Consider the following 18,255-nt stretch of genomic DNA (forward strand, 5'->3'; position numbering starts at 1 on the left):
AACTATTGTAACTGTAGATCAGAACCTTCTAGAAGCATAAGTGGAAATTTCCTATTCTGACCCCCCCGCTGGAAGTAGTGTCTAATTACTGTTTCTTCTCCAAGTTTATTGGCAAATATTAAGATAGGAATAGTTATTATATGCCATAATAAAATAATAATTAATAATTACAAATGTTAAACTATATGAATAGGCAATAGCCAGATAGAATAACTCATATGTGAAATATGATCCTGTGAAACCTATCACCTACGATGTCACGTGATCACAAGCGCCGCACCCTGACGAGTGACGAACGCCACATTGCCCCGGGCAGTTGGGTGGAGAGCTCCGGTCTGGCCAGCTGGGTGTGCGATGTGTGCGGTGTCCTGTGTGTGTGAACTCTGCCACGAACAATTGCACGTGTGAATCTTGCTTGTAAAAGGCAGTGAAATAAGTGCAAGTGACAGTGTATAACTGACTTTATTGTGGTGACAAGAACAGTGACCGACATACTACATATCCCTGTGCTGAGATTCAGTTCTCTTTGGCTCAGTACTTAAGTGGTGTTGTATGTAAACTGTAATATATATGTACAAACTGTACAAAGGATTTTCCTAATTGCCTGGGTATCAAAAGATAGTAAATTGCCTTTTATCGCTCGAAGGCTCTACTAATGCGGTGTTAAATAAACAGTAACACTACGCCCTGCATATTAAGTAGCATTACATAAATGGTATTTGATGCTTAAAATAGACAACATAAAATGGTGTCGCAGCTAATGGGATACGAAAACTACAAATAAACTGTCATAATATCCAGAAAACCCTTAAAAATTTCTTTTGTGAAACGAGACGAAACATTCTGGTGAGCAAATCCCTCTAGCTAAAGGATAGAGCGACGTGGTAGTGGAGAGCGCTTGGACGTGTTTACATAGTTCAGCAGAAAACACCGAAGAGTCGCCCTGCTGAGGTCAGCAACCAGCACCCAGGAGCAGGACCCTGAAGACACAACAACCGCCAAGGCGCCTCACCACACGCTCCCCCCAAGTCCCTCACCACTCGTCACGTTCACAGAGAAGTATAACTTGTCACTACAACCACAACCCATAATTCATACACACGCACGCACGTCTTTTGTTCACATCCTCTACTTAATCACTGGCCGTGACTGAGGAGTTTATTACATATCACTCAGTCAAGGAGTAGCTCTCAGACTTCTGCATAATTCCAGAGACATGCAGCGATTACAGGGACTGCAAGGAGCGATGTACTAACGGCACGAGACTACAGAGGTGCCGTGACGTCGGAATTTTCTTACCAGACGGTCTGACGCCGTCAAGGTCTAGCCTTAGTCGCCAGCTGTGACCTGGAGAAGGACGGAGAAGAGGACTATTCTTCCCCTCATTGCAGAAGAAATTACACTCACACCTTAGGTGAGACCATGCACTGAGTTGACACTACTTTATACACTACATAATTAAAATATAAAGTACAGCCTTTAATTATATTGGGATGGTAAATATGACTCTCACGTTTTCTTAGTTTGATTAATGGGCTATGTGAGTAAAGTCAAGTGTAAAATTGCAGCTCTTAATTAATGTTGTATGTCTCATATCATTATATGTTTTCTTCTACTTGTTCCCTTAATTAAGGAACTTTGAAAGCATCTTTAAGGGCAGTGTAGAAAACATAAAATAATAATAATAATAATAATAATAATAATAATAATAATAATAATAATAATAATATACATTTGTTAAATGATTAATGATTATTCATGGCAGAAAGTAAAAAGGATAAACTAAATAAAGAATACGAGAAGCTTTGCGAGTTGGATAATAACATTAAAATAGAAGGCGCTGATGACTGTAGTGATGATAGCGGGGATTCAGGTGATGAAGAAAAATCTTCGTACACTGAAAAGTGGTATTCAACACCCGAGAGTTTCTCCTACTGACATTAATCCTTCTGTATCGCAGTTTCCTTCTTCCTTTCAACTAATCATGAGTAATCCAACCACATCTGGTACGGGTGGATCTGTACCACCGCCCGAACATCAAACTCACACTAATACACCAATCAAATAGTTACAAATCTCGGTATCGGTTCGAGCGTTCACAGGCACCGAAGGTAATTACAGTACACGTGATTTTATCGAACACTGTGAGAATGTAATGAGAAATTCATGCATCGTAGACGACGCGGATAAGATAGAGTTTGTCCGTTCACGTCTTGAACCTGGATCTCTAGCCGGGAGAGGAATGGTTGCCAGTGCATTCACTAAACCCATCCAGAACAATGACTAGTTCTTTCCGTACCAACTTCTTGATAATCTTTGCAGGAGAAGCCCATCATAGTCTCGTAAAAGGAGTCAGTAATGCTGCGAGGACCTTGGTTGCAGATGTAGCTTCTTTAAACATGCTTGAGAGTCAGATGCTAGCTAACCGTATCACGCAAGACTTCGACAAGTATCTAAAAGACAATGGATGGAACGACAGAGGGTACATTTCAATGGAAAACTTTAATAAGTTCATTGAATTCTTCATCTACATACTGTCTGTAAAAAGGGAGTGCCGAGAAAGCGCAACATCCCTTGATTACAAACCTACCGATGTCCTGCTTGACTTTGTACAAAAAAAAAAAAGCTTGAGGAAAAGGGCAACAAGGCTCTTACTATAGGTGCAACTCAAGCAGAACAAGCAGATGAAGGTGAACCTTCTTACGCAGCAGTGGCAACCACTCATAAAGGGGACATTACTTGCCAATAATATCAGCGAGAGGGTCATACCATTAACAGCTGTTATCTCAAAAGGAAAGAGAATTGCCAAAAGCTGAAGCTGCTGAAGGCCAAGGAAATTACAAAATCAACAACAATAAAGGGCAGCAGCATGAAACTTGTCGCGAAATCAGCGAAAACCAACCAAAATGGCTAACACAGCTTCAGGAAACAACAATGATAATTTCCGGAAGTGTCCAGTGCACCGAACACTCCACCGAAGAGTGTTACTCATATCTCAGTCTTCAGAGAAAAATTAGAAAACTCCGTGGAGCTACACAGTCGGGAGAAGCCGCGCGCCCCATGAAACACAAATTAGGATAGAAAACCATCGCAGGAATGAAAAGACTGCAGTTCAGGCAGATGATAGTGCTCTGCGTGAGTCTTTAATAGCCACTTGCAGTCAGACAAGCGTAATGGTTCTACCTACAAAGTAGGACCTGTGAAGGCTTCTTTTCCGGCAGATACGGACGCTGCCGTAAATGTCCTCTCTGAAAGAGCGCATTTGGCATTAAGACGCACGTCACGTGGCAGCCGATGGCCTCTCAGACAAAATGATAAAAATCTAATAGGAGTGTCTCGCGTACCTCTCAAAACTTTTGGGGGGAGTAAAAGTACTGCAACCATTCGTTTGGATTTCTACGTTGTTTCCGACTTCATTTTGCCATCAGATGGATTACCGAGCCTGGAATCAGCGCAGGCCAATATGATGGTGATTCACATAGATAATAGTACGGCGAGATTCCAAGGGAAGACTTTTAGAGCAATGGATCATCCCAGATGCTTAATATCTTCCTCTCACAGTACAAATCAATCTCAAGTTGTTCTTTCAACTGCAGCTCAAACTGTTTCTTCTGTTCAGGATTTTTACTGCGAGAAAGAACAATAGAACACCAAACGATTCAAACTGGAGTAGAGTAGAGTCTGAAATAAACCAGGCTACTGCCTCAAGTTTGAAGAACCAAAATGGAAACAATCAAGATGAATAGAAAATGGTTGATGCCACGGTAATAGGGAATCACAAAATACCTAATCGTATGGCAATTCACATTCCCGTGTCCGTTCCAAAAGCCACCGTAGGTTGTGATGTTTGCCTCGAAGGCCCCAGTCGAGTAAACAAACTAGCTGTGGAACCAACTCTTCATACGGTGCGAGATAGACATAGAACTACCGCTCTTGTAGTAAATACTACTGGTGGTCCAATAAAGTTAAAACAAGGAGTACTTTTAACTCAAGCGTTAGCCTTTGATGGGAAGGTAGTATCCGATTCACTGGACTTACCTGATACTTGTATCACATCAGTGCATTCGTTAAGAAATGACGACGAGGCAGTCCATGATCAGGCGCTTGAATTTCTTGTTATTGTAAAAGATTACCCCGAGCTAAGGCCCTCACTAGTCAATTTGTTGAAACAGTTGTTGCCTTGCCTGGAGAATCATTAAGTGCAACTAATAAAGCAGAGCATCATATCAATCTGAAACCAGATACTCAACCTGTATATATTCCAGCATATAGACTTCCTCATAGTCAGAGAAAGGTAGTGGATGAACAAATTCAAGACATGCTAAAACAGGGAGTTATTCAACATTTTAGATCACCCTGGAATTCACCCCTATTCCTTGTTCCAAAGAGGGATGGACAATTTAGACCTGTCATTGATTTTAGGCGGGTAAATGAAGTAACAAATGATGAAAGATATCCTTTGCCTGTTCTGAAGGATCTCTTGATGTCATTAAGACAGGGAAACAAAATTTTCAGTAGCCTTGATCTTCTAAGTGGCTACTGGCAAGTACCAATGACACCGGAATTAAGGGAGATAACAGACTTTAGTACCCCCAGTGAATTCTTGTGAATGCCTTTTGGATTAAAATCAGCTCCGATTACCTTTCAGCTGATGATAAATACTCTTTTCGTTGGTATGATAGCATACTTGGATGATCTGATCATCTACAGCCGAAACACTGAGACACTTTGCTACCTTGGAAGCAGTGCTCGGAAGGCTGAGAGAGGCTAGCTTGAAAGCAAAAGTAGCCAAATGTGAATTCCTGAAATCCAAGATTACATTTTTAGGTCACACCGTAGAAGGTGACGGTATCCACACTATGAATGATAAAATCAAAGTCGTCAAAGAATTCCCGAGACCTCGAAATGCAGACAATGTACGATCATTTATCGGTTTGTCTGGTTACTATAGGCAATTCATAAACAAATTTGCAGCTATAGCATCGCCTTTAACCAAATTAATAAGGAAGGATTTACCATTTCATTGGAATGCTGCTCAGGAAAAGTTTCCAAGATCTTAAAAATGGCCTCACCAATGCTCCTATTTTAGCGTTTCCAAACTATGAAGCTCCTTTTGTTCTCGACACAGATGCATCCGCCTTGGGTTCTAGGTGCAGTGTTAATGCAGCCAGATGAGCACTGTAAAAATCGTGTTATTGCATATGCGAGTAGAACTTTCAATCCTGCAGAGTCTAATTACTCAGTTACACATCAGGAAATCCTCGCAGTTGTCAGGGCTCTTAAACATTTTAGGGACATAATCTTGGGATATGATATCACTGTATTTACAGACCATGTAGCGGTTACCAAGCTTTTCAAAGGAAGAAATCTCACCGGTAAAGTCGCCCGTTGGTATTTAGTAATACAGGAATTTAAACCAACCTTCAGGTACTTACCAGGTTGGGTTAATGTAGTAACTGACTCTCTTTCCTGTTGGAACAGTAACTGACAAAGCACATGTGGTTCAAAATTTTTCCCGTCCTGAACTCGCGTGTGCTCAGTGTCAGCATGACATATGGAGTAAGGTGATACATGCTCTTGAGTCAGGAGATAAATCAAATTTACCAAGGCTGTCAATACCTTACTCGCAGTTTTACTTGTCATATGACAAGGTGCTTTGTAGATACTGGCCTAACAAAACAGAAAGCGTAGAACAATACATTATACCCAAATCACTGGTACCTGCAGTCTTGCATCTACTTCATGACACAGTATGCCGGTCACCCAGTAAAGGAACATACTCTTCATTCTGCACTCACAAACTATTATTGGCCCAGCATGCGCATAGATATAGATGCACATTATAGATCGCTGTATCAAGTGTGCCCAGAATAAGGGGATAGTGTCAAAACCAGCACCAATTTTAGAATATCCTCCTCCTGCATAACCTTGGGATGTGGTAGCGATTGATGTACTAACACTTCCAGCCAGCCATCAAGGGTCGAGGCATGTACTGGTAATGGCTGATCATTTCAGTAGATATGTCTTAGCCCATATGAAGGATAAATCTGCAGCAACAGTTACACATGCATTAATAACCCACTTAATTTGTCCTTACACCACACCTATACTGTTACTAAGTGACAATGGGGGGAGAATTTCGCAACGCACTCGTGGAAGAAATATGAAAACAATTTAACATCAAACAGACGTTCACAGTGACTTATTATCCTGCTAGGAATGGTCTCATTGAACGCGCATACAGGAAAATCCTGCAAGTGTTCAGTCCAGCCATTAGCAACTTCCTCGAAAATTGGGAAAATTGGTTACCACATGTAGCAGCAAGCATTAATAGCCGTGTCTGTAAGTCTACGGGAGAGTCTCCTCATTACATAGTATTTGGCATAAAGAAAAGGCTCCTGTACGACCCTCAGAGTCCTACATATAATGTTGACGATTATGCTAAAAGTCAACTAAAAGTTTTCTTTGATACCTATAAAAAGGTCACAGACAAGCTGACAGCTTCTAAAGCTGCTATGAGCTCTCAACAACACCGACGCTCGTCTCCAGTTCAAATCAAGGTAGGAGACACCGTAATGGTTCAGGTCCCAGAAAGGAATTCCAGATTAGCTCCTAAATTTGTGGGTCCGCGTCTGGTAGTAAAGCAACTCAACGGTAATAAATTTTATATCCTAGATCCGTAGTTCAACACGTTGGAAACCGTGCATTGTGATCATCTCAAACGGACCAATGCTAAGCCTGATTTAGCCTTTGTAGATACAGCCAATCTATGCAATGCTACACGGATTGATGCAACCGCAAATCAAACGTGTTCTTACAATTTATGTTCTAGAAGGTAAGAGCTTTCTACCTTGTTGCAGAGATGCATGCTCTCTTTTGCATACGAATGAACGCATAATAAGGAATGTGGTAGACGCAGCTTGTGGAAGCGTCACTTAATCTTTGTTTTCTGTGAAAGATTTTCTTTATGCCTTGGCAGTGAGAAAAACAGATTATATCTTAAAACCCTTGTTTGATGTAAATGGAATTCATCATAATTATACACTACTGGAATCAGTACTGACGTCTGAATCCATTGTTATTTATGTTCCATTCAAATCAGAACATATCTTTGAGGTTCATTGAGTTGAACCATTCCCATTTCAGGTGAATGGAACTGTCATGACATTTGATCAGCCTAGTTCATTAGTATTGATCAATAAGGCCCTTAAGATGTACGCTACAGGTAAATTGTCAGATTAAGACAGATGCCAAACTGAGTATCTTCACTTATATTTTGTCCAGCATTTCTTTTTGCCTTCTTGTCTGTTACTAGTGACGGGATTTGCAAAGTAGTGCTCACTCAAGAAGATGCTTTTAAGGCCCTTACCTTATTATGTCCATATAAACATTTGGTCCCTAAACCTTTCTTTCACACAAGTTTCTATGGACACCACTATTTCTTTTTCACACAAACTTACAATATGTCTGTCGTTTGTCCTGATGGTTCTGAATATAAGGAAGTTTCAAGTCATTTTGCAATCTTAAATACATGTTCCTTGCGATCTGACAAACTAAACACTTTCCCTGAAAAATTACTTAGTTTTGTGTCCAATCTTACCTCCAGAATCTTTCTTATTGATACTTTGATTAAGGTAAATTTTGCAAATATCAAATTCGTGACCAATACCTTATCTGAGTTTACTTTCTCTAATATCTCAGAACTAGGAAATCCAGTTCACGATTCTCTCCCTGAGTATCTTAATCCCTATGTGCATTTTCCAACAATCATCATACTCATCATTATTTCACTTGTCTTACTGATTCCTTTGTATTGTTGTGTTCGAAAAGCCCTGGATTTGTATAACTATCTCAGTAGAAGTATCAAGCAAAATAACATGAGTCAGTAATACACATGACTGTGACATGGGTAGGTACATACCTACAGGTTTTGCCGTAAGGCGCGAGGACGCGCCTGTTAAGTGTGCTGAGCGATGTTAGCACATAGTGTAGGGAACCATTATAACTGAAGATCAGAACCTTCTAGAAGCATAAGTGGAAATTTCCTATTCTGACGCCCGCTAGGAGTAGTGTCAAATTACTGTTTCTTCTCTTAGTTTAGTTTTCCTAGTTTATTGCCAAATATTAAGATAGAAATAGCCATTATATGCCATAATAAAATAATGATTAATAGTTGCAGATGTTAAACTATATGAATAGGCAATAGATAGATAGAATAACTCATATGTGAAACATGATCCTGTGAAACCTATCACCTACGATGTCACGTGATCACAAGCGCCATGCCCTGACGAACGCCACATTGCCCCAGGCAAATGGGTGGAGAGCTCCGGTCTAGCCAGCTGGGTGTGCGCGGTGTGCGGTGTCCTGTGTGTGTGAACTCTGCCACGAACAATTACACGCATGAATCTTGCTTGTAAAAGGCAGTGAAATAAGTGCAAGTGACAGTGTATAACTAACTTTATTGTGGTGATAAGAACAGTGACCGACATACTACATATCCCTATGCTGAGATTCAGTTCTCTTTGGCTCAGTACTTAAGTGGTGTTGTATGTAAACTGTAAATATATGTACAAACTATACAAAGGGTTTTCCTAATTACCTGGGTATCAAAAGACAGTAAATTGCTTTTTATCGCTCGAAGGCTCTACTAATGCGGTGTTAAATAAACAGTAACACTATGCCCTGCATCTTAAGCAGCAATACATACGGTGGTGCTAAAAATAGATAACAGCAGCCCATGTGTCATTATTGTAGAAATACTGGACTTTTGAAATTTAATTGTCCCAAATTAATAACAGCCACAGCTTCCAAGACGCCCCAGAAGCCAGTGTCTTTGAATGTGTCCCAGGGCCGTGACCAGCAGAGTGATGAAGTGCGGGCTGTGTTTGGTCGTGAGGGTGGAAAGGCCGTTGTGGTCGCCCACTCATCTGTGGTTACCTCACTGTCCTCCGTGAGGTCTGAGTTGGACTGGTGCTGTCTATTTTTATGTAAGGGCACAGTTGAGATTGATGGGGATGAATACTCCCTTTACAGTTTTGAGAGACAGCGGCGCAGCAGTCGCTGTGCAGGAATGTGACCAAGAGGTGAGTTGCCTCCCGGCCTGTTCCCCAGCTTTTTCCCCGGTCTGTGTGGTACCGGGGAACTGGTGCCCCATAGAGCTTCGCTATGGCTGTGATGAAGCTTTCATATAAGCTAGTGACCGCGGAGGCAAGGGTGGCATTACCGGAAGACCTGCCAGTGTCAGGAGTCGATTTTCTTCTAGGGAAAGACCTGGCAAGGGGAAAGGTTTGAGTGCAGTCCCCATTCGTGGAGGCCGACCCAGATGTAGAGGCTGCTCATGTTGCTGACTCTGTTCTGTTATCACTCGCCCTAAGGCAAGGCGATCGCCCCAGCGTCGGGTGTCCACGGGATCTGTGACTCCTGAGGTCGACTGCAATAAGGCAGAGCCACCACTAGAGGAGCGCAGTGTTGGTACTGATGCCTCAATTGGGGCAGAGTGCCCAGACGCCTGGCAATCCTGCTGGCAAGGGTTTTGACATGTCAGAGTCAGACTCGTCTTTGAATCAGTGTTTAGGGGTTGACCGCAAGAAGCACATGACTTTTGTTAGAGTGTTGCTGAGGGTGAGGTTGTTTGTGGTTAAAGGTTGTTTGTTTGATGGCTTGCCTCACCCTGTGGAGGCTCTTGGAGGTGGCGCTCAGGCAGAGTTGTCACCTGGTGTTGAGGCTGTGGGCGCTGGTACTCAGTCTGGACTCCAGCTACTTGAGTCTGATGTGTCAGGGGTCGCTGCCGATGGTGGGGAGACTCCTGACTCTGCTGGGGAGGTGGGAGTTTCCTTCCCTACTGGGTACACAGGAGGCGAGGAGCAGGCTGCTCCCCTGCTGGGACCAGACACGGTGGGTGTTTGGTCACGTGGTGAGCCACCCTTGCTGGTAGCTGCTGCAACAACTGTCAGTGTAGTTAAGGAGGGTTCTGTCCCTCGAGTATGTGTCACCCCACTGCTTGCCAAGGCAGGAGTGGATAGTAAGGAAGCAGAGGGTCGGGCAGGGTGTGTTTAGAGTAGCAATATTGTGAGTAGCCAGCGGAGAATGGATGACGGAGATCTGATGCTCCATTTTGATGTGCCATCTACAGTTAAGGAGGCACAGGTGCTAGAAGCACGTAGCGGCCAGATGTTTAGTCATTTTGGAGTTAGGTTGACTGAGGAGTGTTTGGCGCGGTTCTGGGCGCCGAGTGTGGTCACATTTGCTGGTCATAACCGCACTGGTCAGGCTGGCAAGCCTGATGACCTCTCATCTGGTACTTCTCAGTTGTGTTATGGCCCGTATTTGTTTCTCCCAGGGTGGGATGATTTATGATGTTGCTTGCCCGATTCCTCCTGCCAGGGCAAGTTAATATGATGTATTTGATGTGAGCGTTACGACGCCGTGTTGAGAGGCAGCGCTAAGTGGGGCTGCCGATGAGAGTTTGTTGCTTGCCGCTCGGGAAGCAGCCATAGTGTTACAGGGGCTTCGTTTGGCCTAGTTGCTGTTGACTGTCAGGTGCTGGGCCCGAGAAGTGTAATATGTGATGATTGATGTCGGCTTCCTCAAAGTGACAAAGTATCAGGGATAATGAGAGAGGCTTGCACGTTGGCCATTCTCATGTTGGAGCCGGGGTTTGTTTCTTTGTGATGGCCACGTGTGTTTGTTTTGCTCCGTGTGCGGGGATTGTGAGCTGTGTCCTGGAAAGGAGCAGCCGTCAGCTTGTTGTGGTGATACCTGTGTCATTAAAAGGCAGGCGGGAGGAATGAAGTGTGATAATAGTATTGCACCTGGCAGTGAGATCCAGACTTGGTTGTGTCACACCTGGAAAGGAGTATATGGTTTAGTCGAGAGCGGTTCAAGGGCGCCTCTTATTTTTGGCAAGGAAGTGGCATTTTTGTTTTATCAATTTTATGAGTGTAGCAAGGAAGCTTCATGGAGCCATCAGCGAGCAAGTGGAGTGATGTGGGCTGTGAAGGCCTATAAGTGAGATTGATGTGTTCTCCAGAGAGGAGATTTGGGAGGGCCAGAGCGAATAATGTGGGCAGCAAAGGCCCGAAGGAGAGTTTTGTTTGGCCAGGAAGTATTTTACCTGGCCCTGCTGTGATGTTGCACCAGGAAACTACGGTTCCTGGTGGGCTCATTGTGTTGCAAAGAGACAGGGATGTCATTGCACTGTGACTGATGTTTGTACAGTATGGAGAAAATGCTGAGAGAGCATGGTATGTAGTGAAGAGAGGAGGAGAGGAGCAGAGGTGAGAGTTGATGGAGCAGTAGTAAAAGTAGAGAACCGAGAGGACGATGAAGATGGAGAAGTGACCAGAGTCACAGGAATAATTGGCGCAGCTGTAGCTGATGGTGAAAAGAGATGAGCAAGATCCCTTGCAGAAGAAAAACTGCACACCATGTAGCTTTGAAGACCAAATGTCTTGCCATTTAGTCAGAGATGGGTCTCAGGGAAGTAAAAGGAGGAGAAAGAAGAAGCAGCAGTCTGAGTTGGAGGGCCAAGTGGGAGCCCTATTGTTTCTAGTTGCGTAGTAATCATTCATGTCAGTGCTATAGTAGTCTTTTATATTTTGTGATGACTATACGCCCCTTGTTTGAATCTAATGATGTGCCCAATTGATTATGCATTGATTTTGAATTTGTAGTACGTTTACAAAATTTTCATAAGCTTTTGTATATTTTCCGAAAATTTTTTTTTATGAAGGGGCGTGTTTTGTGCAGCGAGATAAATCGATGTAAAGTGAAAAGAAGAAGTAAGAACGAATGAAAGAAGAAGTGATAGTACACAGCAGGAAATAATGAAAGAAGAGAGTGAGAGAGTGAGACGCCAGACATATGATTAAGAGTGGTAGCTCACTGCTCTGAGATTACCGTAAGAATCCCCGCGCCCATAGACTATCTTTTTGCAAATTGATTTACCCTAGTTTTGCATGTTCCTTTTGATTGAGTCTTACACAGTTAATTGGAAAAGAGTTGCCCTTGAAGATAAAATAATCGGTATCAACCTAGCCACTATAGCTTAGTTGTAAGAATTGTCAGAAGAGAGGTGTCTTATTCATATAAGCCAGCGTGGGGTGAAGCGGTATATGTACATATGTATTTCACCACCCCACCCCATCTCTTTAACCCCCCTCCCTCTTATTGCAGCAAAGTGCGAGATTGTTTAATGTGCTTTCCTATGCTCAGTCACTGCCCAGAGCTTACACAAGACAGAGGCACTAAGACAAGCAGCATTATTTGGAGGACAATGGGAAAGAAATACAGCTAGTCAGGCCAGTTACTTTAAGGGAATAAGTAAGTAATTACTGGCCGTATGTGCAGGGCTATCTAAGTAGCATAAGTGTCTCCATAGTAGTTTGCCAGGGAGTGTGGTTAATTATAGCACATTCAATATCCAGGGAAGTGACTCCTTGGCATGTGTGTGTGTGCGTTCTGAGTTCTTGTAGAGTGAGAGGTAAATTACCGTCCTGTGTGTCTGTAGACATTTGTCTGTAGTCATGTCTCTTGTTAGTGTGCTTGTTGTGTTAAATGCTACTGTGGGATGAGGCTGCTGAGCTGCAGAGGACTTAAGTGATTAGCAGGGTAGTGAAATTTACTCCCTCCTTAGGCCCTGATCAGGCTTGCCATCCAGGAAGCCCTAAACGACATTACTCTGCTAGACGCTATAATACGCCATTGGACAGTGGGAGGAATCGATACATGGGCGATTGTCCAACAGGGTTTTATGCCTCAACCATATATGTGTTGTTGCTCATTATAATTGTTTCTCCTTAGACGTGGTTGTCGATCCTTTCACAGCTGTGGGAGTTAATTGTAGTTGTAGTATTTCCCTTGTCTGTGGGTGGATAAAACAGACTGACGACCTGGTGTTACGACCATTGGTAAGAAGGGTGCATGAGTCAAAAGTGGACCTTGTAACCCATATTATGTAGGAGGTGACTTGTGGGGGGAACTATACTCTTTTTATTCTCAGAAGAACATTTAGGCGTTGGGTGAGATCCATTATTTGATCTGCCACATCACAGTTTCTCTTAAATATATCAGTTCTTTTTACTTTTTATTGAAATTCAAGTATTAAGTAGGGATTATTTAGCTCATCGCACCATTCAGTGATGCGAATGGTTCAGGTTTTATGATAATAAACAGTCTGGGTTTTACATAAATATCACAACATTTGTCATTTAGGTCGAGCACCCGGGGTGCTTATCGGTAGGGTCAGGTGACTCAGGTCAGAGAGGGATGGCTCAGCCTCTTCAGGGACACTCTCGTGATGGAAGCAACTCCGAAGTGTTCACGTGTTCTTCACAGCCAGGAGAAATAACGTATTTACAACGAGAGTAAGTATTTTTTTAAAAGAGAAGGGCCAATAGAAGTCCTATCATTGCATCCTCCAGAGCAATAGCTCGAACAGCCAAGGCCAATCATGTGAATGAGACGATAGTGCTACGAATCTGCTCTGCCCCAAAATGAGATTATGCAAAACAATTACCACAAACAAATAAAATATTAAAAAATTATTCACACAGTATCATACAATACTGAGAGAGAGAGAGAGAGAGAGAGAGAGAGAGAGAGAGAGAGAGAGAGAGAGAGAGAGAGAGAGAGAGAGAGAGAGAGAGAGAGAGAGAGAGAGAGAAGAGATAAGACTGTCGCCTGTCCTTTCAACCAAGGTGTTTAATCTATCCTGTAGGGACAGGGCAATGCAACTCACGAAAAACTCAGCCAACGGCCAAACGCTCTTCCAGGAGTAAAAGCACTATAGTCCAGTTATGGCAGCTTTGCGGAGGGGCAGGAAATTGTGGTCATAACAATATATTTTTACAAAATATAGTATAGCTATAAATGTTATGGCCTGTTGAGTAGATGCTCCTATATGGACTTGTGTGATGTAACTATTTTTTTTTTTTTTAGTTCATAGAACAATAGGCATACCAAGATAAAAAAAAAATACAATAATAAATAGAAAAGATAAAAATATAACCAGAAAATAACATTAACATTATATTTCTGATAATACAAACAACAATTAAATATAATCACAACTAAATTATATTTAGATGGAATAATCAAATGAAAATAGCCATGACATATTTGTACATACATTCAGGTACACATTATGTAGTTAATGAGAGTAAATGCAGGAAAGGTAGGTAGGCAGGTAGAGAGAGAGAGAGAGAGAGAGAGAGAGAGAGAGAGAGAGAGAGAGAGAGAGAGAGAGAGAGAAACTTACTGGAATATTAATAAGGTTCTTAACTTTATTTTTATATTATTTTTTTATTATTTATTTATTTTTATATTCATTTATTTATTTTTTTTTATATATTTATTTATTTTATTTATTTTTTATTTATTTATTTTTTTTTTTTCAGGCTGACTTCCACACCGTGTTGTTTTTACCTTTTTCATATTTAATGCATTTGTCAAGTTATAAACTTTAAAGGATAATCAAAGAGCATTTCCCAAAAATTTAGTTTTAGATTATATTTTCTAGTAATTTCAAAATACCTGTTGAATTTTTTTAACTGAAATTAAACTTTAAAGGATGCTGAGTAGAATGTTTGTATCTCATTATAAATTCGCATATAGAATAATTGCTTGATGTTTAACAATAAATTCATTCTTTTGATACTGGGATAGAATTTCAGACAACTTAAGCTCAAATATTATTCATGGCTACTGTTACCATGTCTACATTGCCAAGTGTATTTTTTTCGGTCAATAGAAATCTCAAAATTAAATTCTCTGATCATAAGGAGTTTGTTACACGCCAGGGATATAAACAGAAAACTCAGCCTCTTCTACAATTAAGGAACATTCCTCTCGTTAACTTGTAGTTTCATTAAGACTTTTATTCAGAGCTCTCCAGAAATCAGAATTAATAACAATGATTTATTTATGTGTTGTTTTGTTATATACTACAAACTTGGCGATAATGCTCCTGCTGAAGAATTGTACTTGATATAATAATTAGGATTGTTGTTAAATTGTTTTAGGGTGCGTTTTCTCTCGCTGCGCTTTACTTGAAACGTGCAGATGTGTCGCACTCCTAATTTATATGTTTTTATTTAATTAATTAATCAATTAATTATTTATTTATTTACTATCTATTTAGTTAGTTAACTATTCAGTGTGTGTGTGTGTGTGTGTGTGTGTGTGTGTGTGTGTGTGTGTGTGTGTGTGTGTGTGTGTGTGTGTGTGTGTGTGTGTGTGTATGTGTGGGTGGGTGTTTCTATGTGTGTGTGCTTGAATGTGTTCCATGTAACATCATATAATTAAGATTGCCATGTGTTGCATTGTTTGCATGTTTGGTAAAACATGTAGGAATAAAAAGAGATCAAGGTGGATTAAGGAGGAGACCGAAGTTACAAACACGATGAGTACAATGGAAAAAAATATATATGTGGCCATGGATGGGACACGTGCGCCGAGCATGTAACAATAGATGGGCTCGTAGAGCAACAAAATTGCAGAGAACGTAGGTGTGAAAATAAGGACGATGTGACATACAGCCGACAGAGATTAATGGGTTTATTTTATTTTATTTTATTTTATTTTATTTTAATTTATTTATCTATCTATTTATCCATTTCTTTATATGTTCATTTTTTCTTTCTTTCTTTCTTCATTTATTTTTTTTTTTTTTATTTATTTATGTATTTCTTTCTTTCTTTTTCTTTCTTTATTCATTCATGTAATTATTTGTTTGTTAAAAAGCCAGGAGATTGACAAGGATATGAACAGCAGTGACGCACATTTATGGTTAGGCGAGGCTGCAGTTTGACGGTGAACGGGTGGTGTCAATGAGACCAACACTCCCCATTTCAGATGATTGCATGAACTGCATCATCACTATGAAGTAAGTGGTGACAGCACTTATCACCTGCCAGGAATGAAAGTCGCAGAATTAGTAACAACAGCAACAATAGTAAGCAGGAACAGTAGTAATAATAGTAGTAGCAGCAGTTTTAGTAGCGTTAAATTAAGAAAAAAGAAAGAAAGAAAGAAAGAAAGAAACATGAATAAACAGATAAATAATGAAGAAAGAAAAGAGAAAAAGAAAAAAATAAATAAATAGGTAAATATATGAAGAAAGAAAGAAAAAAAACATAAATAGTAGTTGTAGTAGTAGTAGTAGTAGTAGTTGTTGTTGTTGTTGTTGTTGTTGATGTTTTCATTTTTATTTCTGTTGTTGTTAGTTGTTTTTAGTACTAGTAACAGTGGTAGTTACAGTAACCCTTTCGCTATGAAACTACATATTTCCATAAAAATAAAATGACAAAACAGGAAATTAGCTTTTAGTAGTGGAAATCTTCGAAGTTGCTGAATAGTTTTTATTCCCCTTAATCCTCCTTTTAAACCGTCTGGAACAGTACTTAACCTAACCCTGTAACCCTCCTATCTGCGATAAAGTCACGTGTATAAAGCCTCACCGTTATGATGAAGGGCCGGTTGATGATGAAAAATTTTCCTCCAGTGACACAGATTGAGGGTCCGGTCAGAGCCGTTACCAGCTCGTCTCTCTGTTGGGACAAAAACGGTTTCTTTGTTGGACAAAACGGATTCTTTCTTTCACTTTCACCGTTCCTTATACGAGTATTTATTCATTCTGTTTATTATATTCATTAATTAGGTACTTCTTTATTTATTTATCTACCTATTTATTTATATATGAATATTATTTTTGTCGCCAACTCACGTGAAACTTCTCTCGATCGTTTGCGTCAAAAGGAAGTCCTCGCCGAAGAATGTCCCTGCCGTCATCACTCTGCAACAATTAAAAAAGAACAATATCTCTCTCTCTCTCTCTCTCTCTCTCTCTCTCTCTCTCTCTCTCTCTCTCTCTCTCTCTCTCTCTCTCTCCCTCTCGCACGCACGCACGCACGTGCGCGCACACGCACGCACACACACACACACACACACACACACACACACACACACACACACACACACACACACACACACACACACACACGATAACGTCGGTTAATTCGCTTAGTTCATCTCCAAAACTTTCTTGTAGGTTCTTGAGAAGTTTCAAAACCATGCTGAGATTCTGCGCCGCTTCATCTCCATCGGGACGGTCAATATACAGAGTAACCCCGTGTTTGTCCGTCTCTAAATGAAAGGATTTGTTCGAATGCTTCGTAATTTACCGTCAGCTTCCTCCAGTTTTCCAGTTTTCCCCATTTCTCCCTTCACAACTTAGACGTTTTAAAAATTCTCTTCAGTTTCGTTCACTTGTTTCTCAAATACTGCCTGGTGACCGTACTCTTATGAAAACTTGTTACATATTTCAGCGACTCATTATAAATGTTCATGAGACCCCTGTACCTCCCTCCCTTCTTGTGGATGCCTCTGAGCCTTCCCACCACCAGGACAGACCGAATACAAGTTAGTTACATTAACTTGAATTTCTACCTCCAATACTAATTTCGCTGACAGTATCGAAGGTAATATAGGAATATGGTTCCGTAAACTATACGTTATCTTGTTCAGATTTCAGTGTGCATATTTAAGAGCTCATTTACCCAACTATTCTTTTTTCGCAAAGCAACCACTTGAATTCGTGTGTGTGTGTGTGTGTGTGTGTGTGTGTGTGTGTGTGTGATTACAATATTGTTATTGACCTACTACGTAAGTGATTAAATTATAATCTTGTCGGTACACTTTTGAAGATCTGAAACCACTTAGCACACAACTCACCACTTCCTGCACTTCAGCAGCGGCTAAGGAGACTTCCAGGAAGAGGACTGCTGTCTGGAGGGTAAGCAGCCCCACAGTGACCATGCCTTCAGTGGCCTGCGCTTTTGACCCCAGACGATACGCCATTATGTATAATTCTGTGCACAGTGTCAAGATCTGTGGTATTAATACGTTACATCATTATCATAGCGAAATGGTGAAGGATATAAGCAGTTTGTGTATTTCATCATGATATCCTTCCTTTCTCACCGCGGTGCCATAGTAGCACTGTAGTATAAGGCTATAGCTCGCCTCAGTCTCCCTGACAAGAGACACCAAGCGGCTGTGAGTGTGCACCAGATGTGCCAGGCGACTCCCTGCAGCAGAACCAGAAGTTCGCTTCCATAAGTCTGGAAAGGAAATTACCTTGGCACGAGAAATCATTTTAACGTTACTGTTTGTCATATAATTTAGTAATGTATCATTCAACTCAAGGTTACAACCGATAATGCATTATAAAATATTCTTGTGTAAGCAAATGAG

At 41.0% G+C, this 18,255-nt stretch overlaps 1 protein-coding gene across 1 annotated transcript; it reads left to right on the forward strand.

The window, feature by feature from the left end:
* The first annotated feature begins 180 nt into the window (after positions 1-180).
* Positions 181-12,565, forward strand: LOC135104907 (uncharacterized). The gene is made up of 2 exons (XM_064012648.1): positions 181-1,059; positions 1,213-12,565. The coding sequence occupies exon 2, from the start codon at positions 9,481-9,483 to the stop codon at positions 10,057-10,059; it is 579 nt and encodes a 192-aa protein (XP_063868718.1). The 5' UTR covers positions 181-1,059; positions 1,213-9,480; the 3' UTR covers positions 10,060-12,565.
* Positions 12,566-18,255: the final 5,690 nt, after the last annotated feature.

The sequence above is a fragment of the Scylla paramamosain genome, chromosome 11 (assembly GCF_035594125.1).
Source record: "Scylla paramamosain isolate STU-SP2022 chromosome 11, ASM3559412v1, whole genome shotgun sequence".
Lineage (NCBI taxonomy): Eukaryota > Metazoa > Arthropoda > Malacostraca > Decapoda > Portunidae > Scylla > Scylla paramamosain.

Coding starts and splice junctions, on each gene's coding strand:
- LOC135104907 (XM_064012648.1), top strand. CDS start 9,481: ATGCCTCAATTGGGGCAGAGTGCCCAGACGCCTGGCAATCCTGCTGGC.